The following is a 26354-nucleotide window of genomic DNA, read 5'->3' on the forward strand; positions in this document are numbered from 1 at the left end:
TTGAAAAAGTAGGTAAGGTGTGAATATACCAGAGCATGAGAATCTTGCCCACGTACTCCCAGCCCGACATGCCGCCTCCTGTCCTCTGTCACACGCCTCTTAAATAAGATCCCCTTAACAAACATTTCTCACTGCTGTTGTCACTGTATGTCATTATTTTGGAGGCTCCATGAAGTATGGAAAGTACTGGAGTGTTGGAGCTAGAAAGATCTGGGTTGAAATCCCCTCTATGCTAGCTGTGGGATTTTGAGTAGGTTATTTAATTCCTCAGAGCCTCAATTTCCTCAATGGTAAAAACTAGGGCTAATAATAATTATCTCTAAGGCCTGTAGAGAGTCAGGAAAGCAATATAATGGAAATCACCTGACTTACACAAGATGGCAAACTTTAGATTCCTGACTTTTCTTCCTTCTTTTGAATGTTCTGATATAGCTCCTCCAATTCACACCTACTTATCCTCACACACAGGAAAAATTAAGATTTACAAGCCCTGGAGATAAAGTGATTTTCAGTAAATAACCTAACAATTTTCTCAAAAATTCTACATTGTATTTCATTTTGGAATTAATTCATTAGTGTTGACTGGTGTACATTCATAAGAACTTTTATTTAAAAGCTCAATATCCTTCTTTGTTTTCACTATTTTTTAGAGATTCTAAGACCTTCTACTCCCCCAGGGGAGGAAAAAAAAGGAATATTATATGAAGACAGCCAAGCAGTCAGCAGACAGACTCCCACTATTAGGGAAAAAAATCCCAAAATACCTGTTAGAATGCTACTGGTAAGAGATTTGGCAGGGTGATGATTATGATTACATGTGAGTAGAACAGCAGTTTCCATAATAATTGTGTGGGTTGTGAACAAACTTTTTTAAAAAATGCTGGGATGCAGCCTAATGAATGTATTCATTAACCTTAATAGCATCAGGTAGAGAAGGGAGAGGACCATTTTGGAAGGGGGAATAAATTCAGCCTTTCAGAGTCATTTTATAAGGCACATCAAACAGTGCTGCTTTCTCAATTAAAAATGAATATATGCAGTTGGGACTTCCCTGGTGGCGCAGTGGTTAAGAATCCGCTTGCCAATGAAGGGAACACACGTTCGAGCCCTGGTCCGGGAAGATCCCACAGGCCGCAGAGCAACTAAGCCCATGCACCACAATTACTGAGCCCACGTGCCGCAACAAGAGAAGCCACCGCAATGAGTAGCCCACGCATGGCAAAGAAGAGTAGCTCCTGCTCGCCGCAATGAGAGAAAGCCTGCACGCAGCAACAAAAACCCAACACAGCCCAAAAATAAATTAAAAAAAAAAAAGAATATATGCAGTTATCGGAAAAGAATTCTCTAAGATTTGAAATTTGCCTTTTAAAGTCTAATTTTCTAATAAGTTATATTAAACATTTAAGTCCTTAGTATGTTCAAGGCATTATAATAAACATAAGGATGAGATGTCCAAAACATAAAATTTACAGACAATTTAGGGAAAACAAATAAATGTACTTAACTTTAATATGATAACAAATGCAAAACTGAAAGCACCAAAATGTTACCTCTATGAGAGCAGAAATCTTGTCTTCTTGTTCACCACTCTACTCCCACATAACTAACAAGTTATTAGTTATTAGTTACCCAATACTTGTTCAGTGAATAAGAAATAAATGTCACAGTATTTTGGAAGCAGAGAGGAAGGAACTATTACGCCCAGGAGAGCTTGAGAAAGGTTTTAATAAGTTGTATTCAAGTTCAGTCTGTCTCCTTGATAGATGAATTGGATTTTATCAAATCAGGAAAAATGTAAGCAGTTGAAGGGATGGCTCTCTGTGCAGAGGGAACAGCATACTCAAAGGCTTGGAGGTATGAAAGTCTGATGTATTTGAGGAATGAGAATCAAGTGCAACGTCTCCAGTACACAACATATGTGTGATAGTCTTAGCAGTACTAATACCATCACGCTAAGCGGGACTAAAGATTTCAGTGATCAAGAATAATTGTATGTGCCTGGCATACCCACGTCCCCCGCCCCTACCTCCCCAATGCATAAACTCACACCTCCTGACACAAATTTAATGACTGCTAACTGCTAGGAATAGTCATTCTGATGCCTACATTTTTGGTCTGGTATTGCTCCTTTTGAAGCAGACTGCGATGATTTATTTATGTTGTTTGCCCATGGCAGACGCCTCCCCAAGAACTCTGCGGAGTTATGCTAAGTAATCATGTTGCCATTTGAGAGTTCAGCTAATGAAACCCGTACCCACTGTATGTGATTAGCGTTCCATGTAAATAAATCAAGGGACTGTAAATGTAAGAACTAAGAGTGTGGAAACACCCAGGATACTAATTGAGGGGATGGGGAAATAATCTCAGGAAGGCAGGACAGGATTGTGATTTTCATAAGTGATGATTCAGTGACTGGGAACCTAATGAATTGTACTATTAAGGGGAATACTGAATAAAAAGAAAAGAGGATGTTCAGTCTGGTGGATAAATGAGGAAACTTCCAGTGGCCTGGAAGTCAGCAATGCGCATTCAGGCAGGTCATACCTAATGGACTGCTGAGGACATGTGCTGGGACCTACCACAGTGCTTGTGCAGTTTGCCTGCACAGAATATGCATTCAAAATGCTTACTGTATTAATGCATTAGAATGAAAAGAACATGGAGACTGTTACAGAGGATCACCCAATGCAAGTTTCTGTGAGACAAATTTTTGGTTTTCCATAGCAATAACTTAAAATGAGGACAGGAAGGAAAGAGTATATTATGCATTGTACAGATTTAGATTTTGATGAGAGACAAATTTTTAAATTACTGAGCATCTCTATTCTAACATTTGATAATTACTAAACCTTTTTTCTTCAGAATTTTCCAAGAATTTTTATGCCCGTTACCATGTATCCTTAGGGGCTTCTAGTTCCAGAAATATATTCTGACATTAAATCTACTGATTGTAAACCCTGCAGTAATCATATTATAACCATAACCATTGGTCTGCTTCAAATATCTATAAGTTAATACAAAAATAATAAAAATAATAATTCTAAAGTTAAAAAGTTTATAAGGATATAATTGTATAGAGCATCAGATCTTTAGAGTTCTATCATTTTCATTATTTCTCTCTTTTTTTTTTTGAGTGCCAACAGCTATTGCTCTGCATACAAAACCCTAAACATAATAGAATAGGGTGGGTTAATATGGTACTGGACCACAGGTAAGAAAATTGTTCACCTGTATTTTTTTAACACTCAAATTAATTTTATATGTAGAGAACAGATAGAAATCCAGGAGAAACAAAGTGCTAGAGAGCATATAAAGGGAAATCTGATCATTGTAGACCCCTACTTGTATTCATTTTCTTCCTTTTTCACCCCAAACCTATTTTCCTGCATTTTACAACCTAGGACATGGAGCTACAATGTCACTTACAATATCACTTACAATATCACTAATATCTCCCATAAACCAAAAACATCCTCCTTTAGCCCCTATTCTCCACGTATCTAGTCCTAGGGACTCTGAGAATTCCTTACAAATAGGCTCTTCATTCCCACTCCTTTAATACAAACATCCATTAGATCCCTTAATCACTGTAACAACTTTTCTAACTTGATCCTCTAACACTCATCCACAACCTTTCTTATCTGTCACTCGCACTGCTACCACAGTTCATCCAGTTCTCATCGTCTCTTTGTAGCACTTCCCACTTTAAAAGCCACCACTGGCTCCCCTTCACCTGAATGATAAAACTCAAAACGTTTGGAATGGCCCAGAAGACCATTCATAATTGGTCTTCCTCAGCTTACTTTTCATTAGTCACTATCCGGTGCACTCTATATAGCTGCAATGCTTAATATTTACTATTCCCTGATTCACAAATACCTACTTGTTGGGCTTCCCTGGTGGCACAGTGGTTGAGAATCCGCCTGCCAATGCAGGGGACACGGGTTCGAGCCCTGGTCTGGGAAGATCCCACATGCCACGGAGCAACTGGGCCCATGAGCCACACTACTGAGCCTGCACGTCTGGAGCCTGTGCTCCACAACAAGAGAGGCTGTGATAGTGAGAGGCCCGCGCACCTTGATGAAGAGTGGCCCCCACGTGCCGCAACTAGAGAAAGCCCTCGCACAGAAATGAAGACCCAACACAGCCAAAAATAAAGTAATTAATTAATTAATAAACAAATACCTACTTGTTTTCTAAAAAATAACATTTCAAAATACAGTTATCACTCCATTACCCATATTTTCCAAACTCAATTCAAATCTTACCTTTCTACAAAGAGTTGGTCAATTATTTACTGATCTTCTCTCTCCTTGCTTTCATTTCATACCTATAACAATATGCGTAGATATGTGGTCATTTATTTACGTCTCTCCTCCTCTCCCATCCCTCCACTAGACTGTGAACACCTGGAGTGTAGTGTCTAAAACCTAGTTAACACCGAGCTGATCTCCCTGTGCTATGTGGCTGCTTCCCGCTAGCTATCTATTTTACATTTGGTAGTGTATATAGGTGCTTTATGACCACCTAGAGGGGTGGGATAGGGAGGGTGGGAGGGACACGCCAGAGGGAGGAGATATGGGGATATACGTATATGTATAGCTGATGCTCTTTGTTATAAGGCAGAAACTAACACACCATTGTAAAGCAATTATGCTCCAATAAAGATGTTAAAAAAATGGAAAGAAAAAAAAACCTAGTTAACATATGTTTTTCTAAGTTTAAGTACAATTTCAACACACAGTAAATGTGATAGATTGCATTTTCCTTCACAATATGCACTGATCCTCTCTGTAGGAAAAACTGTACACACCTGTCCCATTCAGATCAGGTTTGGCCATATAACTCGCTTTGGTCCATGAAATGTGAGCAGAAGTGACATGTGCCACTTCTGAGCAGAATACTTAACAACCACTGCATGGGTCCAGTACACTCTAGAACCACTGCATGAGTCCAAGACACTCTCTGTTTTTCCCTTCTGCAAGATAAGCCATGTCCCAGAAGGAATGTCTCAGAATGAAGGTACAGAGTTATAGGCCATCTGCAATGAACCTAAAGGCTAAGCAAGAAATAAACTTTTGTTCTAAACCACTGAGATACAGGAACTGATTACTGCCACAAAATAATTTAGTCTAAAATAGGTAGGTATTTAATAAATGTTGAAGAAAAGAAGGAAAGTTATAGAGATATAGAAGATGAATTTTGGCTGGAGAATTCCAGAGTCAATTTTGTTTGAAACAAGAACCTTCTTTTGAAAAAAGATAAAAATTAAACTCTCATGAATTGCTAATTATGAGAAATAATGGAAACTGGGGGTTGAGAGGAGAAAGAGAAAAGGGTAGATGGTAGAGCAAGAGTATATATTTTAGTAATGCGATATTGGGAAGAAAATGAAAGTAAATTCTTGCTAGATGAGCATGTCCTTAAGATGTCTGTAGGCAAGATTTAAAGGAATCTGAGGAGGTGTTTTGAGAATGGGTACATATTTAAGATTTCTCTTTTAGTTATGTCAACCTAAGTAAGTTTAATTTTTTTTCCTATTTCAAATGTCTAAAGTACTGTCTCTATAGCAAAAAAAATCTTTTAAAAATTTAAAAACTGGAAACCTGACCATAACAACATCCAAATATATATATGTACATATATATGTGTGCGTGTGTGTATATATATGTGTGTATATATATATATATATATATATATATATATATATATCCACTTAATTCTTGTTATTCACAGTAGGTATGTTCTATAAACAGGCACCAAACACTGAATTAGTGAATACTGACCATTACTCCTAGGGGAAATATAGGTTTAAATTGTCGTGAGCCTCTAGTCACATTTTCATCAACTAGTCATTACATAACCTTGCTTCATGGTGTTCTGGTCTAAAGACACTTTATTTAATATTTAATATCTAATATTGTTGATGAATTAATATCGAATTCACAGAAAACAGCACTTTACTCATGCCTAAATGCAGCTGCCTTTTTTTTTTTTTTTACTTTTTAAGAGTATATGTATTATCAACCTACATTTAGAAAAATATATTTATTTATTTAGCTGCACTGGGCCTTAGTTGCAGCACACGGGATCTTCATTCCCACATGCGGGATCTTAGTTGCAGCATGCCGGATCTTGTTCCCTGACCAGGGATCGAACTCGTGCCCCCTGCATTGGGAGCACAGAGTCTTAACCACTGGACCACCAGGGGCAGCTGGTTTTCTATGTAAGGTATAGCACAGCCTTCTTGCACTTGGGAACTCTAAATAATGTATCAGTACAATACTTGGGGATATTTTAAACAGCAAAATCAATTTAAAAAAACACAAAAATGCAAACACTTGGCACTTAATAGACCATGAAAAGGACACTTTTTTATAGTATCAAAGCTGAAACAAGAAAGCAGAGGTTCACCGTGTTCAGCTTCAGCCGGGTATGTGCACATCAGAAGAATCAACTTTTTTGCCACTCTCTGTATATCTGAAAATGACCATAAAAGTGCCATGAGTATCAGTATGGGGGTTGCAAATAAATTTTAGCAAGTAGGTGAATTTACAAATACAGATTCTTCAAATAATGGGAAACGACTGTAAATCAAAGAATTGGAAAGAAAATAACAAAATAGATTATAAGGAGATGGGTAAAATGCCCATCAATGAGAAGAAATTGGATGGATGGATGGATGGATGGATGGATGAAGAGATAGATAGATAGATAGATACTAAATCTAGAAATTTGACTGAAATGTGGTACATTTTCAGTTTCTTTCCTTATCTTCCTCCCCCCTTTTTCCTGATTTGGTAAAATATATGTCACCCAAAAGCATTAAAGTAGTGCCAGAATCTTGAGAGTCCACTCTAACAATGCAATAGAAAGCATTAGATAGTAGAAAGGTAAGCTCAAGTTTTCTTGGCTATTCACTTATGAATTTATTATTCCTTACTTAGACATACGCTATCATCTTAATGCAAATCTTAAAAGCACATTTTTATGAAAATGTTAATATTTAATAAGCTAAAGTCAATATAGCACCATCTAACTTAGCCAATATGGATTGAACTTTCTTGAGACTTACACAGCAGATATTCCCCCATAAGCCTAAATAGAATAACCATTTTTTGCCACACAGACACTGGAATTTTCTGTTTATATACGAACTCTTTTATGGTTTTTATTTTGCTGTTGAATGGAAATATCTGGAACAAAACTGTTTTAAAAATCACCACTCTAAATTTAAGAAAATTGAAATTGTATCAAGTATCTTTTCTGACCACAATGCTATGAGACTAGACATCAATTACAGGAAAAGATCTGTAAAAAATACAAACACATGGAGGCTAAACAATACACTACTCAATAATGAAGTGATCACTGAAGAAATCAAAGAGGAAATTAAGAAATACTTAGAAACAAATGACAATGGAGACACGACGACCCAAAACCTATGGGACGCAGCAAAAGCAGTTCTAAGGGGGAAGTTTATAGCAATACAATCCCACCTTAAGAAACAGGAAACATTTCGAGTAAACAACCTGACCCTGCACCTAAAGCAATTAGAGAAAGAAGAACAAAAAACCCCCAAAGTTAGCAGAAGGAAAGAAATCATAAAGATCAGATCAGAAATAAATGAAAAAGAAATGAAGGAAACGATAGCAAAGATCAACCAAACTAAAAGCTGGTTCTTTGAGAAGATAAACAAAATTGACAAACCATTAGCCAGACTCATCAAGAAAAGAAGGGAGAAGACTCAAATCAGTAGAATTAGAAATGAAAAAGGAGAAGTAACAACTGACACTGCAGAAATACAAAAGATCATGAGAGATTACTATAAGCAACTCTATTCCAATAAAATGGACAACCTGGAAGAAACGGACAAATTCTTAGAAATGCACAACCTACCAAGACTGAATCAGGAAGAAATAGAAAATATGAATAGACCAATCACAAGCACTGAAATTGAAACTGTGATTAAAAATCTTCCATCAAACAAAAGCCCAGGACCAGATGGCTTCACAGGCGAATTCTATCAAACATTTAGAGAAGAGCTAACACCCATCCTTCTCAAACTCTTCCAAACAATATCAGAGGAAGGAACACTCCCAAACTCATTCTACGAGGCCACCATCACCTTGATACCAAAACCAGGCAAGGATGTCACAAAGAAAGAAAACTACAGGCCAATATCACTGATGAACATAGATGCAAAAATCCTCAACAAAATACTAGCAAACAGAATCCAACAGCACATTAAAAGGATCATACACCATGATCAAGTGGGGTTTATTCCAGGAATGCAAGGATTCTTCAATATACGCAAATCAATCAATGTGATACACCATATTAACAAGTTGAAGGAGAAAAACCATATGATCATCTCAATAGATGCAGAGAAAGCTTTCGACAAAATTCAACACCCATTTATGATAAAAACCCTGCAGAAAGTAGGCATAGAGGGAACTTTCCTCAACATAATAAAGGCCATATATGACAAACCCACAGCCAACATTGTCCTCAATGGTGAAAAACTGAAACCATTTCCACTAAGATCAGGAACAAGACAAGGCTGCCCACTCTCACCACTCTTATTCAACATAGTTTTGGAAGTTTTAGCCACAGCAATCAGAGAAGAAAAGGAAATAAAAGGAATCCAAATTGGAAAAGAAGAAGTAAAGCTGTCACTGTTTGCAGATGACATGATACTATACATAGAGAATCCTAAAGATGCTACCGAAAAACTACTAGAGCTAATCAATGAATTTGGTAAAGTAGCAGGATACAAAATTAATGCACAGAAATCTCTGGCATTCCTGTACACTAATGATGAAAAATCTGAAAATGAAATCAAGAAAACACTCCCATTTGCCATTGCAACAAAAAGAATAAAATATCTAGGAATAAACCTACCTAAGGAGACAAAAGACCTGTATGCAGAAAATTATAAGACACTGATGAAAGAAATTAAAGATGATTTAAATAGATGGAGAGATATACCATGCTCCTGGATTGGAAGAATCAATATTGTGAAAATGACTCTACTACCCAAAGCAATCTACAGATTCAATGCAATCCCTATCAAACTACCACTGGCATTTTTCAAAGAAGTAGAACAAAAAATTTCAAAATTTGTTTGGAAAAACAAAAGACCCCGAATAGCCAAAGCAATCTTGAGAACGAAAAACGGAGCTGGAGGAATCAGGCTGCCTGACTTCAGACTATACTACAAAGCTACAGTAATTAAGACAGTGTGGTACTGGCATAAAAACAGAAAGATAGATCAGTGGATCAGGATAGAAAGCCCAGAGATAAACCCACGCACATATGGCCAACTTATCTTTGATAAAGGAGGCAGGAATGTACAGTGGAGAAAGGACAGCCTCTTCAATAAGTGGTGCTGGGAAAACTGGACAGGGACATGTAAAAGTATGAGATTAGATCATTCCCTAACACCATACACAAAAATAAGCTCAAAATGGATTAAAGACCTAAATGTAAGGCCAGAAACTATCAAACTCTTAGAGGAAAACATAGGTAGAACACTCTATGACATAAATCACAGCAAGATCCTTTTGGACCCACCTCCTAGAGAAATGGAAATAAAAACAAAGATAAACAAATGGGACCTAATGAAACTTCAAAGCTTTTGCACAGCAAAGGAAACCATAAACAAGACCAAAAGACAACCCTCAGAATGGGAGAAAATATTTGCAAATGAAGCAACTGACAAAGGATTAATCTCCAAAATTTATAAACAGCTCATGCAGCTCAATAGCAAAAAAACAAACAACCCAATCCAAAAATGGGCAGAAGACTTAAATAGGCATTTCTCCAAAGAAGATATACAGACTGCCAACAAACACATGAAAGAATGCTCAACATCATTAATCATTAGAGAAATGCAAATCAAAACTACAATGAGATATCATCTCACACCAGTCAGAATGGCCATCATCAAGAAATCTAGAAACAATAAATGCTGGAGAGGGTGTGGAGAAAAGGGAACACTCTTGCACTGCTGGTGGGAATGTGAATTGGTACAGCCACTATGGAGAACAGTATGGAGGTTCCTTAAAAAACTAAAAATAGAACTACCATATGACCCAGCAATCCCACTACTAGGCATATACCCTGAGAAAACCATAATTCAAAAAGAGACATGTACCAAAATATTCATTGCAGCTCTATTCACAATAGCCCAGAGCTGGAAACAACCTAAGTGTCCATCATCGGATGAATGGATAAAGAAGATGTGGCACATATATACAATGGAATATTACTCAGCCATAAAAAGAAACGAAACTGAGCTATTTGTAATGAGGTGGATAGACCTAGAGTCTGTCATACAGAGTGAAGTAAGTCAGAAAGAGAAAGACAAATACCGTATGCTAACACATATATATGGAATTTAAAAAAAAAAAAATGTCATGAAGAACCTAGGGGTAAAACGGGAATAAAGACACAGACCTACTTGAGAATGGACTTGAGGATATGGGGAAGGGGAAGGGTAAGCTGTGACAAAGGGAAAGAGAGGCATGGACATATATACACTACCAAACGTAAGGTAGATAGATAGTGGGAAGCAGCCGCAGAGCACAGGGAGATCAGCTCGGTGCTTTGTGACCGCCTGGAGGGGTGGGATGGGGAGGGTGGGAGGGAGGGAGATGCATGAGGGAGGGGATGTGGGAACAGATGTATATGTATGACTGATTCACTTTGTTATAAAGCAGAAACTAATAAAAAATAAAAAAAATAAAAAATAAAAAATAAAAAAATAAATAAATAAATAAAAATCACCACTCTAACCTGTAGACTACTAAAAAACATCATCTTTTGCTAAATTAAATGTAGAGATTTATACATGGAAAAAAAATCTAAAGAACATGATGAGAGTAAATTAACACACTACGGTCCTGACTTTTTTTTTTAATGGAAATATCACCTCCAAAAAAGTTTATCAAGACAGGCTTTTTACAATCCCCATTAAATTCAGTGAATGAATTGTGAAGGGTAAATTGGACCCATTATGATCTTACATTTCTTATGTAATATTCATAATCACAGCGTTACATAAGAGCAAGCTCGCATGAATAAAAGGAGCAATTTAAATTCCCACTTCCTTGGAGAACGGGGCTCTGCTTGACAAACAGGGTTTCCGGTCCCATTTGCAGCACGCCCATGCATCTCCTCGAGTGCCAATGAGACCCACACTCTCCTATCAGTGATATAATAAACCCTCCAAAACAGAGCAAGAAAATGAAGCAAACAAGCCCACTTCATTTCAACTTGTCAGCTTTAAATAAAATCTGTGCAGCTGAAATGAGAAACTTCAGGGAAGATAATGTGTGAAGTAACCACATTCAACATTGGGACAAAATGTATTGCATTAGTTATTATTTTTTTTTCCTGATTTGCCACAAAAGTTTTTGAAATTTCAACATAGATAATTTTCAATGAAATCTCTTCCTGTCAAGGAGGACCTGGAGAAAGAAATGGTTTATTTTTTTCATTTGTTTATTTTATTCTTTTCCTCCACCCATGGATGCCTTAGGAATACCTCAAGCCCCTATGATATCTTAGTGAGTAATATATGAACTTTGGAACAACTCTCATTATCAATTTTTAAGTCAGAGCATACTGAAGAAAGTACATGCTTTTTTTTACTTATTCTAATTAATTCCTTACATAATACTTTCCCTGGCACAGATTTATGCAAAATATTGGAGCATGCTCTCTGCCTCCCCCCCCCCAAAAAAAAGTATAAAGGACAAAAATGCATTGGAAGGAAGATAAAAAGAAATTAAAGAAAAAAGAAATTAACATTCCAATAAATAGAAATATCTGAACATTAATGAAATAAACAATGATTGTTAATGTAAACCCTTTCACTCACACTTTCCCCAGTACCCACTCCCTTTCACCCAGCTAATCTCCAAAACTTTTCCTGCCTTGTGTTCAGGAGGCTCCATTCTGTTCTTCCTTTCAACTGTCTCCATATCTTCTCTTCCCTCTTTCTTGTTACTTTTTTTTTTCCATTGTTAAATTTCCCTTGACTTTCTTTACTTCTCCTGAAAGAGCACTTGCACCTCTTCAAAGAAAGGATAGTACCACTGGGTCCCAGCAGATGCATAGCACAAGTTGCATATTCCAAATGACAGAGAGGGTAGGGAAAGTCAGAGACACTTTTTTCCTAAATGCCCCAAGGTGTGTCCAGATTTGATATAAACACCTTTTCTTGTCTTTTATTTCCAATGTTGTGTCTCAGGTATTTTCCAAATAAGCTTAGAATATTTTTCCTTATTCTGTTATACTCAGGAACTCTGATTTCAAACTCTTTTATTTTAAAATTCCTACATTACTTTGAGTGATCAGTGCATAGAATGATATTAATATTGAGGAGTATGATCCCTGTCACCATCTTTAATGGCCTATTGCTAAGAAGTTTTTTCAATCACTCTAATGTAAAACATGATTTCATATGCATATTTTAAATGTGTTAGAGAAGTACCATGGGATAGGAAAGAGGAATATGGACTATAAGGACTTCAGTTTGAGGCTCTGATGAATCAATATTTAATAGAATGACCATAATCAGAAAGTTTTTCTTTTTTAACCTCTCTATCATCACTTGTAAACATGGAAACAAGTGAATATCCTGTCATAGGATGGTTAAATTAACATAAGGTATATTTTAGAAATATTTTTCATTTTTACTTTATGATAACTATAATGATTATTATTAAGTAAAGAAAAAGAATGTATTTGAAGTTAACTTGACCTAGCTATTAAACATTCAGTAAATAGTGTGAATGGTGATATTATGCAGCTTCCATGCATATACTATATTCTACAACCAGTAAAATTCTGCCAAAAGCATAAGGTTATTCTCTGCAGTTCAAGGTAAGTGAGACTGGTACCTTCCAGCATTCTTAGACCCGAAGTTTCCATTGTGTTTTGCACTTTTTATTCTAGAAAGTTGCTATCTCAAGAATCACATAGTATAATGTAAGACCATAGTGTGGCCTGAGTGCCATTTAATGACTAATGTTTTCAGAATGACAGCAAGTAGAATAATTTTCTTAGAAGATACCTGTTCTAAGCTGAGGGGTTTTTTGTTTCCCCACAGTGATGGCTGGGCTGACAGATATGATGTGACAGATGGATATCAGCGAGAAGCTGTTGGTGGAATCACAATCAAGCTCCAATCTCCTGATGTCAAGTGGTTTGATGATTATTATCTGAAGCTCCGGCCGGAAACAAACCTCCGAAACCCCTGGTTTCAAGAATTTTGGCAGCATCGTTTTCAGTGCCGGCTGGAAGGGTTTGCACAGGAGAACAGCAAATACAACAAGACTTGCAATAGTAAGCAGATGTATTATTTCATTTAAAGTGGATATGGCTAAGGCTCCAATTTAAGTAAACTGTGTCATGGGGATAGTGGCTGTAATCTGTTAGAGAGGAGGGCTCTTACATAAAGTGGGTATTGCTTCTTAGAGTGGTAAGAAAAACATATGAGGGTAAATGTTCACTCTATTAAGATTTCAGACAATTTATTTATACTTATATCACTCAGGAAATTGGTACTGTGCTTAAAAGATAATGTAAGCTCCAGAAAGAACTCTTCTTGACATCTTTGAAGGCAAGAACTACATTCTGGTCATTTTGATTAGCAGTTAGCACAGTGTAAGGCACATAGCAAGGGTTTCACATAATGTGTCTGAAGAATGAATGAGTGAATGTTGAAGGACAGAGCCAATTCCTACTTCCATCAAAATACTACAAAATAGTATCAAGGATTTGCTATGTATAATTATGATGTTTCAGGAGATATAACCTAAGCAGAGTCATTCACTCAGTTATTCAACAAATACTTACAAGGATTCACAACGTGCCAAACATCCCTTTACTTGTAAGGGCATCAAGAAGAGGAAAACTAGATCCTGCCCTCGAGGGGTTTAGTGTCTAGTTAGGGAGATCGTCATGCAAACAAAACTTGTAATTCAGTGTTGTAAGCAACATAATATGGGTTTTAAACAAAGGGTTTGGTTAGTTTTATTTGTAGCACATCCAAAGGGTATCTTGACTCTAAGAACCAGGTAGGGTCAAGGCTGATTTGTAAGTCAAAGTGTAAAGGTTAAGGTTTGTTAAAACCAGTAAGGGATTTATTGAGACTGACATCCCACATTGTGTAACAAGCACCTCATATGCATTTGCCAAGGAGTAAAATGTTTTAGTTGGTGGTATAATGTCTTTATCATCATGATGCTGGAACAGAAAAGTGCACTGGGGCAGTGAGGTTGAAATCCTGGCCCAGGAACTAACTCCAGTCCACAGAGAAATGGACTCACCAAAATGAGGAAAATAGGAACAATGCAGTGAATTTTTTATAATGCATTTCCTCCCTGAGTTCACATCCATACTATGTTTTTTCTATCAGTTCGTTCTTTTGTGAAAATGAATGAGGTCGTAAGTGGTGATCTGTAATTATATTTAAATGTCAGTACAAGTAAAATGAGAACTTGGCAACGTTGTGTCAGTTCCTAATTCGGCAGTGGTGGAGGAGAGGGATGCTGGAGTGTGGCGTGGTACTGCCCAGTGAAATCCAGAAATCATAGAAGCCTGGTATGAGACTACATTTGCTTCTCTCTTGCTTTAGATACTGCTAACTCTTGTCCAAAATCTTCAAATGCTTATTCATTTCCTTTGTTTTTATTTTTTACTCTCATGAAAAAATGTGTGTGAATACACAGGATTGTGACTTGTGTTTCACAATTTCAATGCTCATAGCCAATTATATATTTTTCACAGTTCTATCCAGTTTCTGAAGGACACAAACTTCTTTCTTCTCTTGAGATTTGGGGAGTATGTGGTCTCTGTGTACCAGTTCTATGATTGTGTAGAGATTACTCTATGTAGCTACACTGGAGGAGTTTTAGAGGGTCAGCAGTAGATCCAGACTCCTCTCCAGTTTCTCTTTACTAAGGAGTTAGTGACAACCCCTAACCAGTGTGACTAAATGAATTTTTCCAGTTGGTCTTCACCCTCTTTTGTACTAATGTTCTTCCTTCCCCACTCCTTTTTGTGTGAAATGTCTTCTCCTTGAAATAATTGTTTCTCTTACTTTTTTTTTTCTATTGGAGGTCTTATTGAGATATAGTCTTGAAAAGCTCTTTGACTGATTTCCATAGAAACGTTATTTCTATGGAAATTGTTCTATAAAATTCTCCATTTGAACTTGTTGCTATAGCTCTCTGTCTTTCACATGAGCACCCTGATGTGACTTCTCTGCACAGGATCTGTTCCTTACTCTAGTTCTGGAAAGCATTCTTTAGTCCCTCCCCCTTGGAATCTTCTCTGTCAACAGATGTCATTTTGTACATAAAAATGAACAATTATATGTAATACCTCTGTTATTCTTCTCAATGAGGGAAATACTATTATTATCCTTACCTTAAAATAACAAAACTAAGATTTGGAGAGACAAAACAACTTGCTCAGGAAAACATTAGAACTTAGAATTGAGCTCAGATTTGTCTAAAGTTTAACCAATATGCTATTCTAAACCAGAGAGAATATTATAGTTTTAAAAATCACTATCAAATTTGCATTCTATAATAGTTAACATATAGGTCAAAGATACAGAAAAGAAAAATAAATCTTAAAATTATTTGGGTACAACTATGGAATGTGATAATAGATAACTTGATATTCCTACTCTCTACTTTTGACCATATTTCCTTATTTACTCAAATGTCCTTTCAGCATCCCACTCCATATCTTCAAAAAGACCCCAGGTAGTTTATTCTTATCTGTAACACTACTGAATATGAGTAGTGTTTTCCTAAATATAATGTACTTTCATCAAGCAGTGTGTTTTGTTTTGTTTTTTAAGTTTTGTAGAGTTTATTATGATGAGCTTTATAATTTATTTATTTTTTTTTTTTGGCTGTGCCGGGTCTTCGTTGTGGCATGCGGGAGCTTTCGTTGCGGCACGCAGGCTGTTCATTGTGGTGTGTGGGCTTCTCTCTAGCTGTGGCACACATGCTCCAGAGCACGCGGGCTCCAGAGCACATGGTTGTGGTGTGCGGGCTTAGTTGCCCCGCGGCCTGTGGGATCTTAGTTCCCTGACCAGGGATCAAACCGGCGTCCTCTGCATTGCAAGATGGATTCTCAACCACTGGACCACCAGGGAAGTCCCTGGCAGGTTTTCTTTTGTTTAGTATTTTTCTCATTTTTTTTCCCTTTAAAAACAACATTCCATTTGTTTTCCTGAAATCCATGATTTCATTGAGACGTTAGCCATAATTCTTAATGTTGTCCCACTGTTGGCAATATGTCTTTTTTTTCTAGGCTTTTAAGATAGCTTTTTTTTTAAAGTTTTTGTTGACTACGATGCAAGTAGGTGTGATTTCCACTGCATATTTCTTTTATAGGGTTTCCAGAGCTTCTTAAAACTGTGGATTAAAGACTTGGATCTGTTCTGAAAAATTTCCATACGTTATTTCCCAAAACAGCTCTTCTGCCACATTTCTCTCTCTGCTCCTTCCAGTACCCAGTTACACCTGCGTTATATCATTTGACTATGTCTCACATATGATATTTTCTCTAAGCTCACTTTCTTCCTTTCTTTCTTTTCTTTTCTTTCTTTCCTTCTTTCATATCTCTCTTTCTCTCTGTGCTTCAGTTTGACTTTTTTCTACTATTCTTTCCTCAATCTCACTAATTGTGTCTTCTCCTATGTCCTGTCTGCTGTTAACCATAATAAAAAGTTCTTAATTTCAGATATGGCATTTTACAATCCTAGAATGCCCATTTAATTCTTTTTATAGCTTCCAATTTTCTGTTGAAGTTCTCCTTCTCATCCATTTTTTCAACACTTCATTTGCTCGAAAATATTGATTATAGTTATTTTAAGGTCCTTTTTTTCAAATTCTAACACCCAAGATCTTCCATCAGTCTACTTCTACTGACTTATTTTTCTTAGTTACTAGTCACATTTTGTGCTTCTTGATACATATGCAATATGTTTTCTTTTATGCCAGACATTGAGTATAAAGTAACCATAAGGACTGAATTTTGTATTTTTCCCCCCAGTGGTTTGCCTTTTCGAGATTCAAAGCAAATGAGATGGGGTAGGTTGCAGCAGAAGGTAGAAGCAGTCAATCTCTGGTTAAGAATATCTTTACAGGACAATTGGCATGGAATTTTAATTGAGAGTCTTGGCTAGTGTATCCCCTGCCCTGGATTACTGACTCAATCAGATTTTTACATTTTTGAGTTTTGCCCTCTAGCCTCTTGCACCATACTGTTTCTAAACTGGGCATGGGAAAAAAACTGATTGACTAATCGAAGTTTGAGCAGTTTTCATTCCTCAAGTGGTGCTTTTCTGCCAAATATTATGAAACAATGGGAGATTTCAGTCTTCTTCAAAATCATGAGCCTCTCATGAAGCTTCCAGAATCAGGAAGTGAAGCATGAGGTCAAATGACTCTCATACATTTAGGGTTCCTGGAGTTTACAAACTGACATACCAGATCATTTCAATATCCAAACGTTTTTCTGTTTTCTCTTTTTTCCAGCAGTGTCATATACTAGGTGGAATTACATCTCCCCCTCCCCCAGCCCCAATTCATATCCTTTCCCAGAACCTCAGAATGTGATTTCATTTAGAAATAGTGTCATTGCAGATGTAATTAGTTAAGATGAGGACATACTGAAGTTGGATGGGCTCGTAATCCAATATGACAGGTGTCTTTATAAAAAGAAGAGAAGGGACACAAAGATAGAGAGACACACAGGGAAAATGGCATGGGAAGACACAGCAGGAGCTTGAGTGATGCAGCAGAAAGCCAAAGAATGCCAACGATTAACAGCCACCACCAGAAGCTAGAACAGGCAAGGAAGATTCTACCCAGCATCTCAGGCAGAGTATGGCCGTGTTGACAACTTGATTTCGAACTTTTAGCATCAAGAACCAGGAGAGAATAAATTTCTGTTGTTTTAAGCCACCTAGTTTGTGGTATTTTGTTATGGCAGCCCTAGGAAACTAATGTCCCTTCATCTAAACCAAGTTGGATCATCAGCCTGGGTCCCTAATCTGCAGATACTCTCAGACAATAAAGCAACTGGTGATACCTGTCCACTTTTGCAAGTTTCCTCTCTGTTAGTTGATTTTCTCTTTGTTGCTTCCACACATCTTCACTGACTTTAAATTTTTTGGTTTTTGCATTTCTTTGACGTTTTAAAGTTATGCAGTAAAAGAATTTTCATTTGCTTTCTTCTCCATTCTAACACCGGAAGTTCCTCCTTTACTCTTTATTCTTAATTGCCACAACCGTGCAATGCCAGTTTTGATGTATAGATAAAGCCTGCAATTTATAATGTCTAAAATGTTTAGACTTTTGTTATATTTTTAAGCACTTAAAAACTTAAATCAAGATATAACTATATCCCTTAAGTGTTTTAACTATGTGGTACTGTTAGAACACAGATTTTATCTACTATTAACAGTGAGCCTGATTTCAGTAAATTTTACTTGAAATGCACAATTATTTTAGACTTACATTATAAATTAATGAATAATAATAAAAGTATTAAGAATATAATTTAATTATTCTAATTGTTCATTTAAATAACCCAGTAATAAAAGCTACAGAGAATTAAAATAAAACTATTTTCTAGTAACTGTATGCTGTTCTATTTTGGAACCAATTTAAGGACCCATTTCCTTTACAGTTATACTCTGTCACCCACTGACATTCATTTATCATCTCTTTTCTATGATTTCTCTCTGTCACCTCCAGTAACTTCTAGAGGTGTCATTTATGACATTAACACAATTATTCTCACCTCCATGTCCTGAGGGCACCTCAAACTTATATATCTAAAACTAACCTCATTATAACTGCTCCAACCACAGCCCCAAACTTTGAGTTCCTTCTTTTTTGCATCTCCAGTTTGAGTAAATGACACACTCATCCACCCTGTCTCCCAAGATGTGGGACTAAGGGATCCTCTTTGTATCCCCTTCACTCATCCTCACAGCCAACTGGTGACCAAATACTGTTAATTCTAGTGTTTGAACATCTTCCACATCTGTTCCCTCCTTTACGTTGCTGCCTGAATTCAAACCTTTATACTACTGCTGTGGTTTAGATCATCATCTCTTACCTCGGGTATTAAAATAATCTCCATATTGAATCTTCTTTTTGACACCAGCTTCTTCCTGCTCCATTTTATGCTGAAAACTAGTCCCTAAACTGTCCATCTAAAGAACAGGTCTCATCATGTTACTCACATTCTTAAAGATCTTCTTTGGTTCTCCAGTGTCTACAGAAAGGAATCCCAACTCCTTTGCTCCAGTCAAAACTCTTCAAATTCATCATTTACATTTTTCAAATCTCATCTTTTATTTCTTAAACCCATGGAATCTATGCTCCAGCCACTTCCTGATTGTGTTCCTCCATTTTTAAGTGGCATGCCCACTTAAGTCCCTGTGCTTTTGCACATGCTAAGTCTTGCTCAGTGAAAAGCCTACCTCAAGCTATTTGGCAATTCCACTGACCTCACATTCTCCTGGTTTCTAGTAACTCCAGCTGCCCATTCTCAAAGAAACACTGTTTCCCTCACATTTCACTTCCTGTGCCTTTTGTCTTCTTTTTCTCACGTACAATCCAAATACTGAACATAGATCTTCCACTTCCTTTAGCTTTATGCCACCAAGTAACCACTCACACAGGCATCTATGTGTGTGCCAAACTACTATCAACAAAATGAGGATGAGATAAATGGGTTCAGAGCAACATTAAAGTACTTTGGCCCCGAGGGCATTTCTGGGGCTCTAATAATGTTCTATTGCTTGAGCCAGGATGTATTTGTTTTGAGAAAAATTAATGTATGGTTATGATTTTTACCCTTTTCTGTGTTAATGTTTTAATTTAATAAGAGTTTACCTTAACCAACCCCCATCCAGATAAAAGTCCTCAGGCCACTATATCCAGTCTAACATTTCTTCCAGTCCACATTCTACCACAGTACTCTCCCACACACACTCCCACTCCCTCACCAGCTTTCTGCCACCATGTTGACTGATTCTTCTCCCTTTCTTTCTCTGTAATCCTTACTTCCTTTCTTCTCAATATTTCTACACACCAAAATAAATAAGTTACTTTGCCCCACAGAAGGCCATTTACTCCAGAGAAAAAAACAATGCCATCCCCATAGGGGATAAGGCAGCTACAGCAATGTAATTTTTTCCACTGTAGTACACCAACATACAAACAGAAATTTCACATTGTTACACCAGCATGTAAACATGTTATCTTTCTCCACCAAATTATAAAGTTCTAGAGAAGAGAAAATGTCTTACTCATCTCTGCTTTCCAAATTCCTAGCACAGTGCCTTATATGGCAAGTATTTGATAAATATTGCTAAATAAATGTGACTTTATTTCTCTTAGACCTAGGTAGGGTTACAATGGCTATAGAACCTAGAAGAGTGCTTGCCAATCCATGGGCTGCAAGTCCCAGGGGTCACTGTTGATTTGTTGACTGGGTCTAGAATTCTTAGGTGGTTGAGCACTGTCAGTAGACCGAACTTTGTCTTACATATCCTTGTGTGAACATGTGTGTGTTTATACACACATGCACCTTATTTTTATGAACAAGCTGTTGCAGTTAACAAATTATAAATTAATTTTTAAATTACTGAAATCATAGTAATTTCTTTCTACTATGTGTTTTCTACAACAAAAGATACTAAAAGTACAAATAACATTTATGGAGTGTCTGGAATATTTTGACATTAAAACAATTTCCTTTATTTAAAAAGGCTGGTTCAGGGCTTCCCTGGTGGCACAGCGGTTGAGAGTCCACTTGCCGATGCAGGGGACACGGATTCATGCCCCGGTCCGGGAAGATCCCACATGCCAAGGAGCGGCCAGGCCCGTGAGCCATGGCCACTGAGCCTGTGCGTCCGGAGCCTGTGCTCCACAATGGGAGAGGCCACAACAGTGAGAGGCCCATGTACTGCAAAAAAAAAAAAAAAAAAAAAAAAAAAAGGCTGGTTCCACTAGCGTGGCAGTGTTTCTTTTCCCTTTCCGTTGAAGTAAGTTTCCAGATGGAGGTGTCCACATGTTCTCTAATAAAAATGTCTCATGAGGGATTTGAGGTCGGTTAGTTACAGGTTACCTCTTTATCAGAAATTTTTTCCTGCCATCTTGTTTGCTTTTAAAATGCTTTTTAGTACTTTAGCCATTACTCAAAACACTTCAGCATCTCTCCATATGAAAACATGGCTGGAAAAGCCAAAACAGTGCACTGAGAGGAAAGAATTGTCTGGTAAGAGTAGCTGTACTATACGAAAACTTTCACAAGGGCTAAACAAAATAAACTGAGTGTCACAGCTACCCCCAAATTAGTGGTTTCTTGTCATAATGTACACCAACCTGTTGAAAAAGGACAAATTTTGTTGTAAAAATAATTTAAGTATCTTTCTTTAATCTACCGTCTCCTTTTGTTTGTTTGTTTTACTATGTATGAACTCATCTTTTTATGTAATGCTGATTAGCACATACTTCAGGAAAAGACTACACTAGAACAATATTAATAACCATATATTTAAGAAGAAATTTCACCACATTATATTAGTGTATATGGTGAAAACTGCTGAACAGAAGCCCCTGTCTTTCTATTGGCCAAAGAATTAAGTTAGAATTTGACATGACAGTTTTGGCTTAATATAATTCTTGGATTTTTTACACTATGATACTTCTCATTGCGAGGGGAATAAAATTTTCTCTATCTTGGAGTCTGCTTTAAGGAAATGGAACATAGAGCCAGATCAAGGCCTCAGATACTAACATATCAAAGCTTTGAGAAACATAAGCTGTAACATTTCTTGTTTCAATTCCAGAATTTAAGAAATGAGGGTAATTATCCATCCAAGTAAGTGTTAGTGCATGTAATTTTCCATGATGAAACTCCTCCATCAAAAAGTATTCAAAGAGGGCTTCCCTGGTGGCACAGTAGTTAAGAATCCACCTGCCAATGCAGGGGACACAGGTTCGAGCCCTGGTCCGGGAAGATCCCACATGCTGAGGAGCAACTAAGCCTGTGTGCCACAACTACTGAGCCTGTGCTCTAGAGCCCACGAGCCACAACTACTGAGCCCATGTGCCACAACTACTGAAACCCACATGCCTAGAGCCTATGCTCCACAACAAGATAAGCCACCACAATGAGAAGTCTGCACACCGCAAAGAAGAGTAGCCCCCGCTCTCTGCAACTAGAGAAAAAAATCCCATGCGCAACAATGAAGACCCAATGCAGCCAAAAAAAAAAAAAAAAAAATGTACTCAAAGAAATCCCCAGAAGAAATTCCCTTCCTTGAATTAGAAACTGCAAAGGCTATCAAACTCTTAATACACTGGAACTGAAACCCAACATGTATTAAAAATATTTAAAAGAAACCAAAGAGAGACCTGAGAAGCTTGCTGAATCAGTCACTTGAGGCACTGGATTTAGACCCAGAAGATCTATATAAAAAAACTTAACCTGTAGCCGATACTAGGTCTCCGTGAGTCTCAGTCTTCTCCTGTGTAATATGGGGATGATTATTAAAAACAACACCTAACTCACAGGACTCTAGAGAGGCTTAAATAGGATGATGTATGGGAAGAAAATGCCTGCTTCCAACAAAAATGAAATAATAGATACTGGATTTATTCTCCTGCTTGAAATAACAACAACAAAATAAGACAAAGTATATAAAACAATAGTTTTCAAGACACTGGACATCAAGCAGTGAAGGAAAGTTATTCTTAAGAGACAGAAAATAAATGAGGTGAGCCCTTTGAGCTGAGAAGATAGAACTGTGAGTTCAGAGAGACCAAGGAATCTAGAGTTTGCAGAGCACAGGAACAAAGAGGAGAGAGCGGCATGAAAAGAGAACTCTGGAGATCTGCGGGGTTCCTTCTTGAGTATTCAACTGAGTGTTGATCACTACATGCATGGGAGGATAATACTTGAGACCCGGGAAAGAACCACCCCAAAAGGATTAGAGAGAACAGTGCTCCTGGCACCCACATGGGACAATGAACAGTGTCTGTCCCCAGCAGTTAGACTGGAAAAATTTACAATTATTTGGGCTAAAACAATACTTAGGGGAAACTGTATAGCATTAACTAGATATATTAGAAAAGAAAAATATTTCAACTGAATGACCACAGATCCACCTTAAGAAATTTGGAAAAGAAGAATAAATTAAACTCAGAGTGAGTAGAAGAATGAAAGTAATAGATCAGAGTGAAAAATCATGGAATCTAAAAGAGAAATACAAGAGAGCAAATCAATGGAACTAAAGCTTGGTTCTTTGAAAAGATCAAAAAATTGAAGAAATAGACTGATCAGGAAAAGAGAGAAAACACAAATTACCAACGTCAGAAATGAGAGAGGTAACGTCACTACAGAGTCTACAGATACGAAAAGGAAAATAAGGAAATATTTTTTAAAACACCTTTATCCAATAAACGTCAACTTAGATAAAACAGAGAAATTCCTTGAAATTCACAAATTATGTATGAGAGTTCACAGAAGACAGCCAGAATAGTCTTATATCCAGTAAAGAAATTAAATTTGTAGTTAAAAACTTTACCACACACAAAAAAACCCTCTAGGCTATATGGTTTCACTGGTGAATTGCCACCAAATATTCAAGGAGGAACTGCTACAAATTCTACATAAACTCTACCAGAAAATTAAAGAGGCAAGAATACTTCCCAATTCAATTAATGAGGTCAGCATTACCTTGATACCCAAATCAGACCAAGATGATCACAAGAAAAAAAAAACTACAAACCAATATACTTCATAAACATTGGTATAAGTATTCCAAACAAAACTTTAGCAAATCATATCCAACAAATGTAAAAAGTATATTATATCATGACCTAGTAGGATTTATCCCCAAATGTAAGGTTGATTAAATATGCAAATATTAATAAATGTAATTTATTTTATTAAAAACCTAAAAAATTGTTAAATGTATCAAAACCTAATATCGATTTCTGACAAAATTCTCAGCAAACCAGGACTAGACAGAAACTTCCTCAAGCTAATAAGATTTTCCCCTATGATCAGGCAAAGAGATTAGCTCTTACCACCAGAGATGATAGTCAGTGAAATATACATCAACTAAAGAAATTAAAGGCACCCAGATTTGAAAAATAAAACTGTCTTTATTAACAAATTGCATGATTTCTTGCCTAGAAAATCCAATGGTGTCTGCAAAAAGTTCTAGTGAGTTTATTAAGTTTGCATTATGCAAGATTAATACACAGAAGTTCTATACAATAACAGTAAACAGAAAGTGAAATTAAAAATTAGTACTATTTAGGGAGATTGGTTCAAGATGGTGGAGTAGATGGACGTGCTTTCACTCCCTCCTGCGAGAGGACCAGAATCACAACTAACTGCTGAACAATCATCAACAGGCAGACATGGGAACTCACCAGAAAAGATACCCCACATCCAAAGACAAAGGAGAAGCCACAATGAGATGGTAGGAGGGACACAATCACAATAAAATCAAATCCCATAACTGCTGGATGGGTGACCCACAAACTGGAGAACACTTATTTCACAGAAATCCACCCACTGGAGTGAAGGTTCGGAGCCCCATGTCAGGCTTCCAAACCTGGGGGTCCAGCAACGGGAGGAGAAATTCCTAGAGTACCAGACATTGAAAGCTAGCAGGATTGGACTGCAGAACTTCGACAGGACTGAGGGAAATAGAGACTCCACTCTTGGAAGGCACACACAAAGTAGTGTGTACATTGGGACCCCAACGAAGGAGCAGTGACCCCATAGAATACTAAACCAGACCTACATGCTAGTGTTGGAGGGTCTCCTGCAGAGGCGGGGGTGGCTGTGTCTCACTGTGAGGACAAGGACACTGGCAGCAGCAGTTCTGGGAAGTACTCCTTGGCGTAAGCCCTCCCAGAGTCTGCCATTAGCCCCAACAAAGAGCCGGGGAAGGCTCCAGTGTTGGGTCGCCTCAGGCCAAACAACCAACAGGGAGGGAACCTAGGCCCACCCATCAGCAGACAAGCGGATTAAAGTTTTACTGAGCTCTGCCCACCAAAGCAACAGCCAGCTCAACCCACAACCAGTCCCTCCGATCAGGAAACTTGCACAAGCCTCTTAGATAGCCTCATCCACCAGAGGGCAGACAGCAGAAGCAACAAGAACTACAGTCTGGCAGCCTGTGGGACAAAAACCACATTCACAGAAAGACAGACAAAATGAAAAGGCAGAGGGCTATGTACCAGATGAAGGAACAAGATAAAACCTCAGAAAAACAACTAAATGAAGTGGAGCTAGGCAACCTTCCAGAAAAAGAATAAAGAATAATGATAGTGAAGATGATCCAGGACCTTGGAAAAAGAATGGAGGCAAAGATCAAGAAGATGCAAGAAATGTTTAACAAAGACCTAGAAGAATAAAAGAACAAACAAACAAGAGAAGAACAATACAATAACTGAAATGAAAACTACACTAGAAGGAATCAATAGCAGAATAACTAAGGCAGAAGTACAGGTATGTGACTTGGAAGACAGAATGGTGGAATTCACTGCTGTGGAACAGACTAAAGAACAAAGAATGAAAAGAAATGAAGACAGCCAAAGAGACCCCTGGGACAACATTAAATGCAACAACATTCGCATTATAGGGGTCCCAGAAGGAGAAGAGAGAGAGAAAGGACCAGAGAAAATATTTGAAGAGATTATAGTCGAAAACTTCCCTAACATGGGAAAGGAAATAGCCACCCAAGTCCAAGAAGCGCAGAGAGTCCCATACAGGGTAAACCCAAGGAGAAACACGCCGAGACACATAGTAATCAAATTGTCAAAAATTAAAGACAAAGAAAAATTATTGAAAGCAGCAAGGGAAAAATGAAAAAAAACATACAAGGGAACTCCCAAAGGTTAACAGCTGATTTCTCAGCAGAAACTCTACAAGCCAGAAGGGAGTGCCATGACACATTTAAAGTGATGAAAGAGAAGAAACTACAACCAGGATTACTCTACCCGGCAAGGGTCTCGTCCAGACTCGATGGAGAAGTCAAAAGCTTTACAGACAAGCAAAAGCTAAGAGAATTCAGCACCACCAAACCACCTCTACAACAAATGCTAAAGGAACTTCTCTAAGTGGGAAACACAAAAGAAAAGGACCTACAAAAACAAACCCAAAAAAATTAAGAAAATGGTAACAGGAACATATATATCGATAATTACCTGAAACGTGAATGGATTAAATGCTCCAGCCAAAAGACACAGGATCACTGAATGGATACAAAAACA

General features: G+C 37.4%; 1 protein-coding gene across 2 annotated transcripts in view; it reads left to right on the forward strand.

The window, feature by feature from the left end:
- GRM5 (glutamate metabotropic receptor 5) overlaps positions 1–26354 on the forward strand; it is a gene marked incomplete at both ends in the record, with an annotated part of 535510 nt that overhangs the window by 378058 nt on the left and 131098 nt on the right. For both annotated transcript variants that reach the window (XM_079708490.1, XM_079708489.1), the window contains one exon: positions 13121–13356. In XM_079708490.1, coding sequence (XP_079564616.1) covers positions 13121–13356 — 236 coding nt within the window. The remainder of the gene's footprint in view (positions 1–13120; positions 13357–26354) is intronic.

Source organism: Hyperoodon ampullatus, assembly GCF_949752795.1.
Source record: "Hyperoodon ampullatus genome assembly, chromosome: 7".
NCBI classification, from domain to species: domain Eukaryota; kingdom Metazoa; phylum Chordata; class Mammalia; order Artiodactyla; family Ziphiidae; genus Hyperoodon; species Hyperoodon ampullatus.